Source organism: Nelumbo lutea, chromosome 4, assembly GCF_056320005.1.
Source record: "Nelumbo lutea isolate HS-2025 chromosome 4, American lotus-T2T, whole genome shotgun sequence".
Classification (NCBI taxonomy): Eukaryota; Viridiplantae; Streptophyta; class Magnoliopsida; order Proteales; family Nelumbonaceae; genus Nelumbo; species Nelumbo lutea.
Window position 1 is genome coordinate 16,759,705 of NC_142687.1, and position 15,260 is coordinate 16,774,964.

General features: G+C 36.8%; 1 protein-coding gene across 1 annotated transcript; it reads right to left on the bottom strand.

Annotated features, from left to right (window-relative positions):
- Window positions 1–7,077: 7,077 nt before the first annotated feature.
- Window positions 7,078–15,006, bottom strand: LOC148854207 (HVA22-like protein a). Its single transcript, XM_088983043.1, has 5 exons — window positions 14,713–15,006; window positions 14,458–14,484; window positions 14,241–14,363; window positions 13,149–13,392; window positions 7,078–7,415 (listed from the first exon to the last, which is right to left on the bottom strand). The coding sequence occupies exons 1-5, from the start codon at window positions 14,766–14,768 to the stop codon at window positions 7,347–7,349; spliced, it is 519 nt and encodes a 172-aa protein (XP_088839169.1). The 5' UTR covers window positions 14,769–15,006; the 3' UTR covers window positions 7,078–7,346.
- Window positions 15,007–15,260: the final 254 nt, after the last annotated feature.

Sequence of the window (15,260 nt, forward strand, 5' to 3'; positions counted from 1 at the left end):
AACCCGACCCATGAACAACCCTACTTGGGATGTGACCAAATCAGCCAGTCTGGTCTGATTTCCTACACTAGTCACACTCCCAACTACACAATGCAATGAAATACAAAGAGCTACAATGTTGGAGTCATCTACACGACCAAACTCAGAGGTAGCTTTGCAAGCCATTCGGGTATTGGCATTGGCACGAGATCATCAAATGTTGGATCTATTAACCAGGTAGAGTCATTTCTCGTTTGAGAAGGCCTGGAGGCTACGTGGTTAGTAGCTGAGAGCAAGTGACTAGCTACTGTTAAGGGTGTCGACCGGTTTTGGACTGGATCCCATCCAATCCAAAATCAATTTGGACGGATTGAACAGACCAACAAGACATATTGGATTGGACCAATCCAGTCCAAAAAAAATTATTAGATTGGATTAGACCTGAAGGGTTCATAATAAATTTATATTGAATTGGATTGGACTAAACCAATATCTAATCCATTAATATAAAATAAGAATATAGGTGTCAATGAATCGGGTTTGGATTGAAATCAATCTAAATTAAAACAAATTTGAACAGATTGAAAAATCTATACATTGATTTGGATGAATCCAAAATGGTCCAAAATATTCATTGGATTGAATTAGACCTGGTCCATTTGTAATGGTCTCATATTGGACTTTAGACTGGATTGAATTGGACCAAATCCAATCCAATTGACACCCTACCTACTGCTTTCAATGTTCGTTCTTGGCAAAATATACCATGTTATTGCAATCAAGCAGTTGGCTAACAGGCTAAGTATGGTATTTCTCATCCAGCTTGCTTTACGTGGCCTTCTATTCCTTCCTTTCTCATGTAACTTAATTGGAGCAATGTAATATTGCCACAATGCAGCAATTTTACTGTAGCATACTAGCATTGGCCAAATTACAAAGTTAGAGTTGTTTCTAATTTATGCTTTTATTTTTAAATATTATCAATATTGTGCTATGTTCATAATAATTTGTCATAAATTCAAATGTATATACATCATTAGTAATTTGTCATAAATTCAAATACATATACATCATTAGGCATCGCATTGGAGAATCAAGATTCAAAGTGTTAATATTCTTGATAGGGTTTTATTCGGTCAAAACTCTTCCTTAAAAAATGTTCTAATACTTTGTCAATAAATGTATCTTATCATTTAATAACATTTAAAACAAACAGAATAAATTAACCCTTAGTACCCGTGAGCCTAAAATACAAATATGTATCATATGATACATGTATCCATACTTATAAATACCTTGAACCCCAACTGCAATAAATGGAACCCCTCTCAAATACAAATATAAACAATTTTATCACACTTTTCCAACACTCCCATGTAACCCAATGCAACTCAGTGTTTTCAATTCATTATTAATCCAACGGGTCAAACTGCTGGGTTCATCAAAACCTGTCAGATCAGTGACCCATTTTAACCATTCATGGGTGACTTTTTTCATACAAATAAATATATATAAGAAAAGGAAATTGAAGAAGGTCCATGCGACCATTGAGGAGAGAAAGACTCTTGCCTCCCTTTTTATTACCAAAAAAGTATGATAACTAAAAAATTGATAATCAGCCAATATCATAGAATAGCTAACAAATACTATGGGTATTTGTCAAAATTCACAAAGAGGTTCGGATTGGTCATTGATATAGCCAAATTTGCCCAACTAAACTGCTCCAGACACGTTACACCTTGGGAACCTCATCATCACTTCACAAGCCCCAAGGTTGCAATGCCTGGAATACCCCCGAGGCTTGTAAAGTGACAAGAATGCACCCCAAGGTGCGACACGTGTCTATAATTGATTGGTTGGACTTTGGCTATATGATATATCCCCTACTTCCGAGGTTGAGGCTGAAGTGGAGGTTGACAGTATCACTCAGGTTCGACGTCAAGTGATGGAAGTAGCTGAGGTCTAATTGAGTGGGCCCCATTGCTTTGGCGTGAGCCAAGTCCTCAGGACCTGTTTGTTTTCTCTTAATTCTTATTTTTTAAGAGGAATCTTTAAACTTTAAGAGAAAATTGATTGTTTGCTTCCTCTTATCTCTTAAAGTGTAATCATACAATTTTTTTGTTTTTCAATGATATCTCAAAAGGACAAACAAAAACTCTAATATATGGGTTCAAAATAGATATTTGATAATTTTTAGAATTTAGAATTTAGAATTCAGAGTTCAGAACAATATTCTTTGTATTCATAGTTTAGAGGAAAAAAAAGTTCACCAATACCAATATACATCTTATTAAAATTATTGCACTTTCAAATGTCAAACTTCAGAGCAAATGAATAGGCAAGAGTTCAACTCAAATCCATAAGAGGAATTTGGATTCATTCATTTGATAGGATCCTTTGAAGTCTGAACTCGATGAATTGTATCCCCCTCTATGTAATGGACCTTAGTGATGTTAATGAAGTTCCCATTTTTTAGTTAGAAAAAGAACAAGGAAAATATTTAATTTGCTTGAGGAAATTCAAAATTGGACACTAACTAACTCGACCAGTTCAACCAAGACTCGACTAGTTCAATCCATCGTTGACCCGGTTGGTTGAATCGTCCGAACTATCACCTGACCAAGATTCTAGGTTTAGTTTAATCAAGACCCGTCAAATGATCAAAAACCGTTGACTTGGTCAAGAACAATTCGACCATTGACCCGCTTGACGTGGTGATAAAGTTGTAGGTTGCACACTCAATGCATGCAAAACTTCCAGAGGCCATAACTTTGCACTTCGATGTCTAATAGGGGTGTATTTTTTTTTTGGATAACTTTTTGAGATCTATGCGTCCTAAGGCGCAATAAGCACCTTGCCCTGCTAATTTCGCTAAAAAACCTCTTTTTTGGCCTCAAATTGCAATTTTTAATATTTTTATAAATAAAGAATTAAAAAGTGAATTAAAAATATAAATTAAATATAAAAATACATATAACATATCTAAAACATATTTATGGCATGGTATAAACCATTTGATCCGACTGGTCAAATTGATGACTTGCAATCTAGAGGCAAAAATGGTTTAACCTTCGGTCCAGTTTTTTAAAACTTTGGCCATGTGGCCAAATCAAGAATTTTCATGTTAGCTAGCTATTCTAAATTGTTTGGTTTATTTTGAGAAGACTGCAAATACAAAAACAGATGTTACCCCACTAAATTATGCATTTGTCTTTTTGATTGAAAGAATATTGATCCCAACATGATTGGTTTCTGCACATCTCATCATAAGTTTGAGACACACCATGTATGAGATGTGCAGACATAGATTATTGAGGGACTCATACTCTTGAAATTACTCTTTTATCACACACCCATACTACCGTGTTATACAACAAAGCTTCAAAATAGTACTGACTGTTTTTTTTTTTTTTTTTCTTTTTTTTTTCAAACAGCCAAGCTTATCCCCATCTTATGATAATGCCACTAAATGGAAGGAACTTGGGAACTCAAATACTGAGGGATGGAACAACACATAGGTGGATGGTTTGATCTGATATCCCTATGGATTGATACATAGGTATATCTCAATCCTTATTGTTTCGTATCAACAAGTCTTAAGTTTTTGGAAAATTTTCATATTAGTACCCTATAATTTGGGCCTAGCATCACTTTGGTCCTCAAATTTTAAAATGTGTCAAGCCAATATCTAAACTTTCAAAAGATGTCAATTTAGTTTCTACGGTTAGTCATACGTTAAATGGCATGTGAAAGAACACAAATGCCCTTTGGGTGTCATCTAATTTTCTTTATCAACTATAAGCTAAAATCTCTTAGAAGAGAGTCAGAACCGGAGAAGAGGGAGGCAATGGTTGTTCCATTTTACCCAGTTACAGGCTATCAGTACCAACCACCATGCAGCATTTACTATTATCCTCCACCTCCTATGCTACCACGACTTGCACTACATTTTCCCACTTAAACTATACCATTGCTGCAGAGAGCCAGATTAAGTATTGATAAGGATTCTATCTTGGTCTAATCCTTTTGAGTATATAATGCATGGGTGCCATTGTTGTTCTCGGAATTCCAGAGTAAATTTTAATAAATACTCTTATTTTCCATTTTTGGTCTTGGACCAGAGTTGAGAAAGCATGCTGGTTTCTGGGAAGGAAAGAAAGTGGAAATCCGGGCATTGATTCTCGGGGTGGAAGCTTAATTAATGGAAATTAAGTGGGAAAGAGGAAGATTTTTGTGAATATAATCATAAGAAATCTTGTTGGGAAGCGGGGATTCGGTAATAAACAAAGAGAACATGGAATTAAAATTTTTGAAAGGATTAGATTTAACCATTTAATAAAGAAATGAGAATTAAATTTTAATATTACTCAGATGAAGCAATGGGAGAAGAGGAAGGAAGCCATGCTTGCATGAGAAGAAATGGAAGAAAGCAACAGACAACGAGGTTGTTGTCCCCTGGTTTGGATACCCACCTTTGTCCTTGTTGGTTTGAAGGAAGTGATGATGGTTATATGGGTTGTGAGGAAAAGAAACATCTCTCTGTTATAATGGAAGAGAGATTGAGAGCTCTCAGACCCACCTCCCTGAAAACTGATCCACCTACATTGGTGGTTTTCAACCCCAAAGGGCTCTCAAACCAAGGTGGAAGTTTGAGTGGAGAATTCTCAACCCTTAAGGTGTTCGAGAAAAGCAGAGAATCACAGAGGAAAAAAAAAACATCTTTGTTTCTATGGATCCTCTTCTAAATCTGGAACTTGAGGAGTCTGTTTAGATCAAACTGTGTTGCTGCAGTCTTGAAGTGTGCTGGCCAATTTTTAATTTTTATTTTAATTTAAAATTCTCCCGGACGTGACGTTGGTCCCATGAAAACAAAATCACTTGCATGTTGTTCGGGCTAGAGACTTCAGATTGATGCATTTTTGCCCAAACCATGATGTTGGGCATTGGAAGGATCCTGATATGAGGAATTTTAAATTAAAATAGAAATTAAAATCACTTGCATGTTGTTCGGGCTAGAGACTTCAGATTGACTGCATTTTTGCCGAAACCATGATGTTGGGCATTGGAAGGATCAGGTCCTGATATCTGCTTCTGTTTAAGTATTGGATTCAGATTCAGACAACCCCGAGGCTACTACTAACGGGATCGTTTTGAGGAAGCAATTGCAGCTCATGATGAGCAGGATGCAACACACATGAACAGTGTCATGTTTCCATGAAAGTAGCTGATAAATAGTGTTTTGAAGTGTAATTTTTTCATTTTCAAAATATTTAATTTGTACATATCATCACATGATATACATAATTAACAGTCTACTAGCAAATACTAGATTATCACATTTTAAAAGTTAAGGTATTGAATTAACACATTTTAAAGGCCAGAGACCAAAATGACACTAAACTCAAAGTATAGGGTACTAATCTAAAATTTTCCATAGGTTTTTTTAAATTACATTTGTACATTAATTACACCATTGATTATGCCATCAATAGAAGTCATAGTTCAAAGTACCAATACTTGATATGCAAATTCGTGTATTTTAAAATTTATAAACAACTATTTTTTTTTTCTTTTTGGCCCACCTTTTGATAGGGTTTTGTGACATCGTTTTTTAGGTTGTATTTGGTTGCAATGCAACTTTATTTGCACTAGTACAAATGCTTGGGAATGCAAATGAAAATAATGCAAATTCTGGTTTAATTTTGTTTTAGGTTTTACCTTATTCTGTTTGAGGTCTTATTTTACTTCATTTGTATTATAATTAAACAAAACAGGATAAATTTTAAAATAAAAATAAATCATGATTCGCATTGAAATCATTTGCACTACCATAACTTTGCATCAGTGCAAATAAAATTGCATTGCAACCAAACATAACCTTAACGTTTTATAACATCTAAATCCTCTAACCGGTTAACATATATGTCGTATTGGTGACCAAATGGTATGGTACTGTGTGTGTATGTTGTTTTACATGACAAAACAGGATTCTTGTAGCTGACTTCATGTAGTTGGGACAAGGCTTAGATGATGATGATGATCTATCAAAATACTAAACCATAAAAACTATTTTTAGTACTAGAACCAAATTTTATTAATTAAAATTTATGAATTTGCATATGATATGTATCTTAAAAATTCTAATGGATGTATTAATTAATATTATAATTTCCAATGAATAACAACATATTATTTATAAAAATAAAAGTATTTTCAAAATATTTACAATTTAAGATTAAGTTGACTTATTTCTGTTAATATATGGCAATAAAAATAATAAAGTAAAAAAAATGATTTAGTAATCAAAATATAATAGTTACACATGATTTATGTCTTGGATCTTTTACATTCTTGTGAATCCAAATATTTTCTAGATTAATTACACATTTATGTAACTATTAATTAATAGTTTAACTTAAATAAATAATATTGTTCAACTATGATACCGAAAAAAAAAAACTTACAATCAATCAACCAGCTTCATAAAAGAAGTGACCAATCAGGTGCTATTCATCAAACTCATGGGGTTGCTTTAATTAATCAAATCTCTTCTTGTAACATAGATTTTCCCTAAACAATAACATATTAATGACTTCATGCATGTAATAATTTGTAAAAAACTATAGTATTTGTTTAAGATCATTGATTGATGATGCATTATTAGTTATATTATCTGTGTCTTGCTATATCAATGCTATACAAAATTGGATATTTGTCTTGAGTTCCATGCAGGCCATAAAATTTAAATCCGAACACCACATGATGTGGCTAATACTTGCACACTACCATGCAGGTCATAAAATTTAAATCCAAATACCATACGTCATGTGGTTAATACTGGTACACCTGCACATCATAACATGTGCCCTTGCACCAGATGATATTAATTTATTTCTTCGTATAAACCATTAAAGGATGCATTTTTTATGTGTATGCCTTATTTATAATTATTTCAAACTTTGACTTAGTGCCATTAATGTATTATGGGATTTGTAAAAGTTTACTTAATGTATCTTAAGGGTATCCATATCTTTCCATCGCACCTATGTGTATCTAAAGCATATCCTAAGACGTCCAAACTTACCAAGATACCAATACTTTGGAGATGTTATGAATAACATTTTAAAGAATCCCATCGTCATCAAAATAAAAAGAAAATAAAAATTAATCTTCATCTATGAAAGGTAAAGAGTAGCAAACCACATAATTACATGTGTATCATATAAACAGGAGTTATCTTTCAATATAAACAATATTGAACAACGATGGCCATCGACCAGAGACGCAACTCAGCTAGAGACTAGAGGTGTATTTTGTCTCACCTTTAGTTACTCTTCATGAAGACAGTGTATACGAAATTACAATGCTCAATACCTGTTGTCATCGTCAAAGATCATGTAATTGCCATTCCTTCTTGATGTTGTTTCTCTGTCAGCCTGCAATATCAAATTAATAAATTGGATTATATAACCAAAACGGATAGGGTCCACTGAACATTCATGAAACCGGTATAATTTTATTTTTTGTTTCATACAAGGTTCAGGGCCTTTTTTTTTTTTGTGAACCTGATCCCATGAAGCACTCCATGTACGGGTGTATCGGGAGACTTCTGATACGATACATATTGGTTGATACAGTCCGATACGATACGAAATTTTGATCCTTGGTTTCATAGTGAGTTTAGAACTGCCATTAAATGCTCGAATTACTCATCATCAAGGTTCAAAGTATTGATGGATATCATACAGTATGATACATACAGGTTTTCAGGGTCACTACAAGTTATGCCCTTTCAATAGGTTTAAACACTAATATTCGTCTTAATATATCCATATTTGAATTATCAAAGTGAAAAAAAAAACTAAAAGAAATGCCTTGTGTATCCGGAGTATCAATATTTTGAGCCATCAATTGGATTATTCTCTTGGGTGCGCAACTGTGATAGTATGGGTGCATTCACACCACCACTAGTGCTAGGATACTTGTTGGCATTTAACCCATACTACAAGGGCAGATTCCCTCGGAAGTGCTGAAGTTGAATCTCCTATTATTAAAGAAGACAACTAACTATTTTAACTTATAGGAAATTATACCAAACCATGATTTTGTATCCTCTCTTCACCCTAAAGTCTATAATAATTAAACCCCGATGAATTGTCCCCTCCCCCACCAACACACACACACAGCACTCATTTCATGCAAGTGTTTCATATTTTCCAGCAAAATAACAACATAAAAGATAAAATAATGAGGGGAAATGTCCAGACTCGGTTATCAACATGTTAAAAGTGTCGTAGAAATTCATACAAGTTTTAAAAGGTTACATAGGGTTCAGTTCTATTGACCAGACTCAAATAAAAAGAATAAAAAATACGGTGTGGCACCCGACCACGGTTTGTAAGTTTGAACAATAGACAGGCCCATGTTACCTAGACACAGCTGGATATGGTATCGAATACAAAATTTACACTACAAATTGAAGTATCAGAGACTATACAGAACCCCTGTACAAGCATACATGTATACATAGTTCAAGACCTAAAAATAACAATTGCATAGTTCTTCCAATCAGGCCAGGCTTCAAATTCAGCGATGACACATCTTGTGGTATAGTAAGGGGAGGGGTCAATTGCTCTAAAGGAATGACACCTAAAGGGCTGACAGGTATCTTTTCTTTCTGGTTTCTGAAATACGGCTCTTTGATTTATCAATAAAAAAAGGCTCTTTGATGCGGATGGTGTTTTCTTGTTGGTGCTTGAGTTGCAAAGCCTATACACTTCTATACCTTCCCCTAATTTTCTTCTTTTTAATATTTACTATTGATGACTATTGATGAGGGCGGATTTGGCCCCCCAATGATATTCTGACACATGGCACCTCGGAACAACTAGGTGACACCCGGAGAGAACAACTTGCCTTAGCCAAGTTGATGGTGTCCCACCTGGCGGCTTAGCCCTGGCGCGACTTGGCCCAGGTGCCGACCTGGCGGCCTAAACCAAGCGCAAACTGGCAGCCTGGCACAGGCGCCAACTTGGCGACCTGCGAGACATGCTCGCCAACAAATTCAACATGCATATCCAAACACTCCCACGATCCTTGGAAATGGCCCACGTGCCGAACGATCTGGAGGGTGGTCAACGTGCATGGCGGCTACCTTAGGGAATCTCGGACCACTTAGACGATTTCTCAAAAATCTCGGATGCGGTGCGTGAAGCCCGCACCAAACAATGCCTATATAAAGGCACCAACCCCAATGACATGAGGGGGGCAAGTAAGCAAATTCTAGCTCTCATACTTTGTGATTTTTAGCTTGCAGTCTACTATGAGAGTACTGACTTAAGCATCGAAGCAACCTCGTCGGGTTAGCCACCCCGGGTCCTCTGACATTGATTCCTTGCAGGTCTCTAAAGAACTACGAAGCTCAATAATCAATCCAGCTTGCCACCAGGCTTTTCAGCACTCTGGGCAGCTCGACAACTAATAGGCAGCTCGGCCCTCTGGCTAACTCGACAACTAATAGGCAACTTGGCCCTCTGGTCAGCTCGACACTCTGGTCAGCTCATCACCTAACCTGCCTAGCTCGGCCCAGTCAATTCGTCACCTAACCTGCCTAGCTCGACCCAGTTAGTTCAACACCTAACCTACCCAGATCGGCCCATTTAACTTGGCACCTAATCTGCCCCCAACTTGGCCTAGTCAGCTCGACATCTAGGTCCTCATTCAGCAAAAGTTCACTTTGGCCTCCAAGTCATCGGCCACTTGGAAGCAGACCAAATGATGAGGTACTTAGCACAAAAAATTGATACATCACCAAAAATTGATCCATCAATTGGCGTCGTTTGTGGGAATCGCTACAAAAAGCTAAGTTCTCATCCTCCAAAAGGCTGTGCCCTCTTCTTCCAGAAAGCTGAGTTCTCACCTTTTAGAAACTAAAAGCTCTCACTTTCTAGTTTCCATTTTTTATGAACTCAAAGACTATGCAGGAAGTTGATGGCCAACAGACTAAGTAGCTCTACCAACTTTATTTCAACTCGGATAAAGCCTCATCAGTCCTCTTTGCGAAGTACCCTCTACAAAGATGAGCTCTCTGTGGCTTTCGCGGGAGTAGGCAACCAACGGACTACATGGATGCCCCTGCCGGTCGAGCCTTCCAAGGCTCCCGTGCGAGCTGGTGACCTAAAGTCAATAGTGCTGCCCCCGTAGGTCGAGCTCCTAATAGATTCTTGTAGGAGTGGGTAACCGACGCCACTAACAAGGCTGATGCAGCGCAGCCATAGCTCTAAGGTGTCGAGCTGATAAAAGACCTCGGCACCACATAAGACCCAGTCGCCTCTTTGGCATGACCAAAATCAAAGATCAAGGAGAGTGGACTACGAGTCACTCCCAGAGCCTAAGGCCTAAAGTGCTGAACTGGCAAAGACTTCGGCACCACATAAGACCCAATCGCCTCTTCGACATGGGCAAAATCAAGGGTAAGGAGAGTGGACTGCGAGTTGCTCCTAGAGCCTAAGAAATTGAATCGACACTTACAAGCTCATCGAATTAGTCATTTCAGGCCAAAAGGAGCAATCTACTCCCTTCGCCGAATTACTTTCAACTCGAGAGTGGGGGGCAAATGATGAGGGCGGATTTGGCCCTCCAATGATATTGTGATACATGGCACCTCGGAACAACTAGGTGACACCCAGAACCACTTAGGCAACAACTTGCCTTAGCCAAGTTGATGGTGTCCCACCTAGCGGCCTAGCACAGGCGCCAACCTGGCGACCTGCGAGACGTGCTCGCCGAAAAATTCGGCATGCATATCCAAACACTCCCACGATCCTTGAAAGTTGGCCCACGTGCCGAACGATCCTAAGGGTGGTCAACGTGCATGGCGATTACCTTAGGGAATCTCGGACCACTTAGATGACTTCTCAGAAATCTCGGATGCGATGCGTAAAGCCCACGCCAAACAATGCCTATATAAAGGCACCAACCCCAATGACATGAGGGGGGCAAGTAAGCAAATTCTAGCTCTTATACTTTGTGATTTTTAGCTCACAGTCTACTATAAGAGTACTGACTTAAGCATTGGAGCGACCTTGCCGGGTTGGCCACCCCGGGTCCTCTGACATTGATTCCTTGCAGGTCTCTAAAAAACTACGAAGCTCAACACTCAATCTAGCTTGTCACCAGGTAGCTCGACACTCCGGGCAGCTCAGCAACTAATAGGCAGCTCGACCCTCTGGTTAGCTTGGCAACTAATAGGCAGCTCGGCCCTCTGGTCAACTCGACACTTTGGTCAACTCGTCACCTAACCTGCCTAGGTCGGCCCAGTCAACTCGTCACCTAACTTGCCTAGCTCGACCCAGTCAGTTCAACACCTAATTTTCCCCCAGCTTGGCCTGGTCAGCTCGACATCCAGATCCTCATAAGGAAAAGTTCACTTCGGCCTCTGAGTCATCGACCACTTGGAAGCAAACCAAATGACGAGGTACTTAGCACAAAAAATTGATACATCACCAAAAATTGATTCATCAACTATCAAAAAAAGATATTGAGAAACAACTTGTTCAAAAAATGAGTGCAACAAAAATGTGAATGCTTAGATGGATGAGTAGCTCCAACAGGTGATAAAATGAGAGAAAGTAGATTGAGATGGTTTGGTGATGTGCATAAAAGACCATCGACAACACCTATTAGAAAAAAAATGATCTGTTACAAGTAGAAGAGCCTAGAAGCAATGTTCTGAAAATTTTAATTGTATCGTAAATCACAGAGAAAGTTGAATCAAATCGAATTGTGAATTGTATCATAAATCGTAAGATCATTTCTATTTTTTACAAGCTTGTCAAAATAAATATAGATATATTAAAAGGCTAAAATATATATAGGAAAGTGGCTTTACCCTATTTTTAATCTATATATAGCATATATGTACCTAAAAAAATATAATTTAGCACTTATACAATAAAAGTCTAAGATGATATAACCAAGTTTGACTTGAAAGTCAAAGAAATCCACATACAATGCTTCTTTGACCTACATATGATGACAAATAAACTCAATTTCTAGTCTTAGATAACATAAATAAATCATTTTCTAGTAAGGGCTTTAAATGTCTCCCCTAGCAAAACTAAATATAAACAAAAAAATAATAATAACAAAGTAGAGAACTAATTCTTAATTGAATTTATTTGAATCATATAAATCATATAAATCGTATGATTTATGAATAAAATTGTAGGATTCAAACAAAACTATAAGATTTTTGCAGAAAAGGATTCAGACATAAGATTCAAATCGAAACCCTTGGGATTCATGATTCAAATCATGAGTTTTATCGCAAATCATAAGATTTTGACAACATTGTCTAGAAGAGCTAGGGACAGACCAAAAAGGACTTGGGTGAAAGCAATAAGAAATTACTTAAGCACCCATAGTTTGACATGGACATGACACTGAACAGATCGGACTGGTTAAACAGGATTCATGTAGCTGACCCCATATAGTTGGGACAAGGCTTAGATGATGATGATCAATAAAAATAAAAATAAAGGTATTGGAATTGAACCCTCATTTCTCAAAAATTCAATCAGTTAATTCTCTCTCATACTAACCAACAAAATTAGAGCTTACAAGTTGCTGGATCATTTCTTACATTGTTATCCAACTAGTGGACCTCTATTTAACTAGCACATGTATTAATTTTCTGCATAAAAGAATGTGGTATTTGGGGTTGATTTGCGCAGACTTGGGTAACTAGGATTGTAATTGATTTATGATATGCACACCCACCCACCCGGAGCCAACTCCAAATGCATTATCGAAGTTAGTGAATAAATCCTGTGATTACATAAGAGATGATATTATCATTTCAAGGCAGTACACCACCTACTTGAATTCCTAATTAAAAGATATTCCAACAAGTTCTAGTATCACAAGAAAAAAGAATTAAATTGCTGCATCAAAATTAGTAACTGTGATATTCATCTTTTTTTTTTCTATTCATCTTCCATACCCATGACTTTGTTTTCATTTTTCAAAAAAAAAAAAAGAAAAAGAGTTTCATTAGTCTTTCCCATTTAATGGAAAGGTAAAAATTGGTTATTGAGTGCACTGTGATTACCACTGAACAGGAGATAAAACTATTTCCGAAATAATCACTTAAAAGTCATTATACATACCCTGTGAATTAACTTCTCAAATTCTTCTGGTCCATTCTCTGCAATGTATTTCTCTGCAGCAGTAAGAATGTCATCTGGCTTACTGAAGACATCCTTCTTCCTTGGGATATACCAGATGTTAACTGTCTGCCGGTTTACAAAGAAAGGCCTAACAAAATGCTCATAAACATAAGCAGCCCCACTGAAGTATGGCAAGACCAACCAGCAGGTGACAATCAGTTTTGCATAAGGCCAAAAGGGGAGCCTGCCATAGGATAAGGAAGTTCAAGTGAAGGATTGTAGTTTCTGAAGTTACATTTTTTTTTGCTAAGATAGTTTCTGAAGTTACATTCTCAAAAACAAAAATAATAATAATGATATAAAACAAAGAAATGAAAAACAGCCATGCGGAATTTGATCAAGCCAGGAGTTGTTTATATGCAGTAATATTCTTATGGGTGATCGAAATACCTATTTCTAGCATGTCTCATGGGAATGGGAAGAACATAAAAATTAAGGAAGGAGGTCTACCAGCATCTTTTCCTCGGTTTTTCTACCCAACCGTTGTGTTTATTTAAATGTAGAGGGGGCAGATAGCAAGGCTTTCACCATAAAAGGTGCAGTTTCAGTTGACATTGTTTTTTACCCCATTTGCATCATCAAAGGGGACGGAGCAAAAGTATCTTACAATGTTGCATATTCATCTCTTCAATATTCAAGATGTTGAGAAGTATCAGATATTACAAATTATATGAAAGAGGGGGTGTGGTTTTAATTTTCCTCTAAAACTACAAACATCCCCCTTCCTTAATTTTTGACAGCAATGATGGGGACCTTTTAGGCTATGTTTGGTTTAAAGGAAAATGCAGGGAAAGGAAGGGAAAGGATTAGAGAAGAAAACCAAACATAGCCTTAGAGAAGAAAACCCATGAGAGAAATATCAAAAAGCATTTATACCCAAGGGCACAAATCCCACCTATATCCGAGTTTTTAACCATTAATTTCTGACGATACTAGTACTGCCAATCCAAATTAAAGCAAAAGAACAGGATCTGAACGACCGCCAAAATCGCGAGCATATTATACAGAATAGTTAATTGGGGGTAAAGTTACCATTCTATGACCTTTGCGAAGGTAAGCTCAAAGAGAGTAATCATAGAATAAAGAATCCAATAAGTGAGCCACTGCTGATCATCGAGACGGGACTTGGATTCTATTGCTCTAATTGAGGCGTATCTGTAAAAAAAACACTCAAAAATGGGTTTTCACTCAAAATCAAAATTGCCAATTTTAATTTTCTGAGAAGAAAATTAATAGAAACCCCACTTACAGAGGATACACCAGAGTAATCAGAGGTCTGCAACCGAATCACAAAATTAAGAAAAGAAATCAAACCGAAGCAAAGAAAGAGAGAAACGAATGCACTACGATAACATAAAAGAAGAAGAAAAAAAAACATGACTTCTGCAAAAAAATGTTGAAAATAAACAAACTTCATAACGATGAGTTAAGCTGAAAAACAGTCATATAACATGCATTTTGTCGCCTCTCTTTTCTTCACAGATTCTAAACAGAGAATACGTACCCGGCAAGAACGTCGAAGTTCTTGGCCACCACCTTGAGAAAACTCCCAGATCCCATCTTAAATTTGTGATTTTTTTCCGAAGTTATTTTCTCCTCTGGCTAGTTTCAAAATCTGGGTAACAGCAGGAGATTCTTTGTAAGTTGATGGGAAGGTAACGCTAGGCCTGAAGTGTGCAAGGGTGTTTGAAAAGCAGCGTTACAGAGCTTCGGTGAACCACCGCACCCAACCGCAGAGAATTAAGGTCTCTTTATTAATTTTTTCTCTGTCGGAAAAAAAATACCCTTGGTGATCCACGGAATTACCATATTCTAGCAGGTTCTTAAGTCAAACAAACGACTCCTTTTTTTCCTGAAGTGGTCTGCTTTTAGGCTTTTAGGTGGTGTTCGGTAAAAATGAAGTTTTAAGTCTCAAAGGCAAAAAAAATTTCGAAAAATATTCAATGAAAAATTTACTTTTGTGATTTTGCAGATATTTGAAATTTTGAATACAGTAGACTTGTTCGGTTATCTAAATATTGTGATATAAAAAGTTTTATTTTACAAATTTAT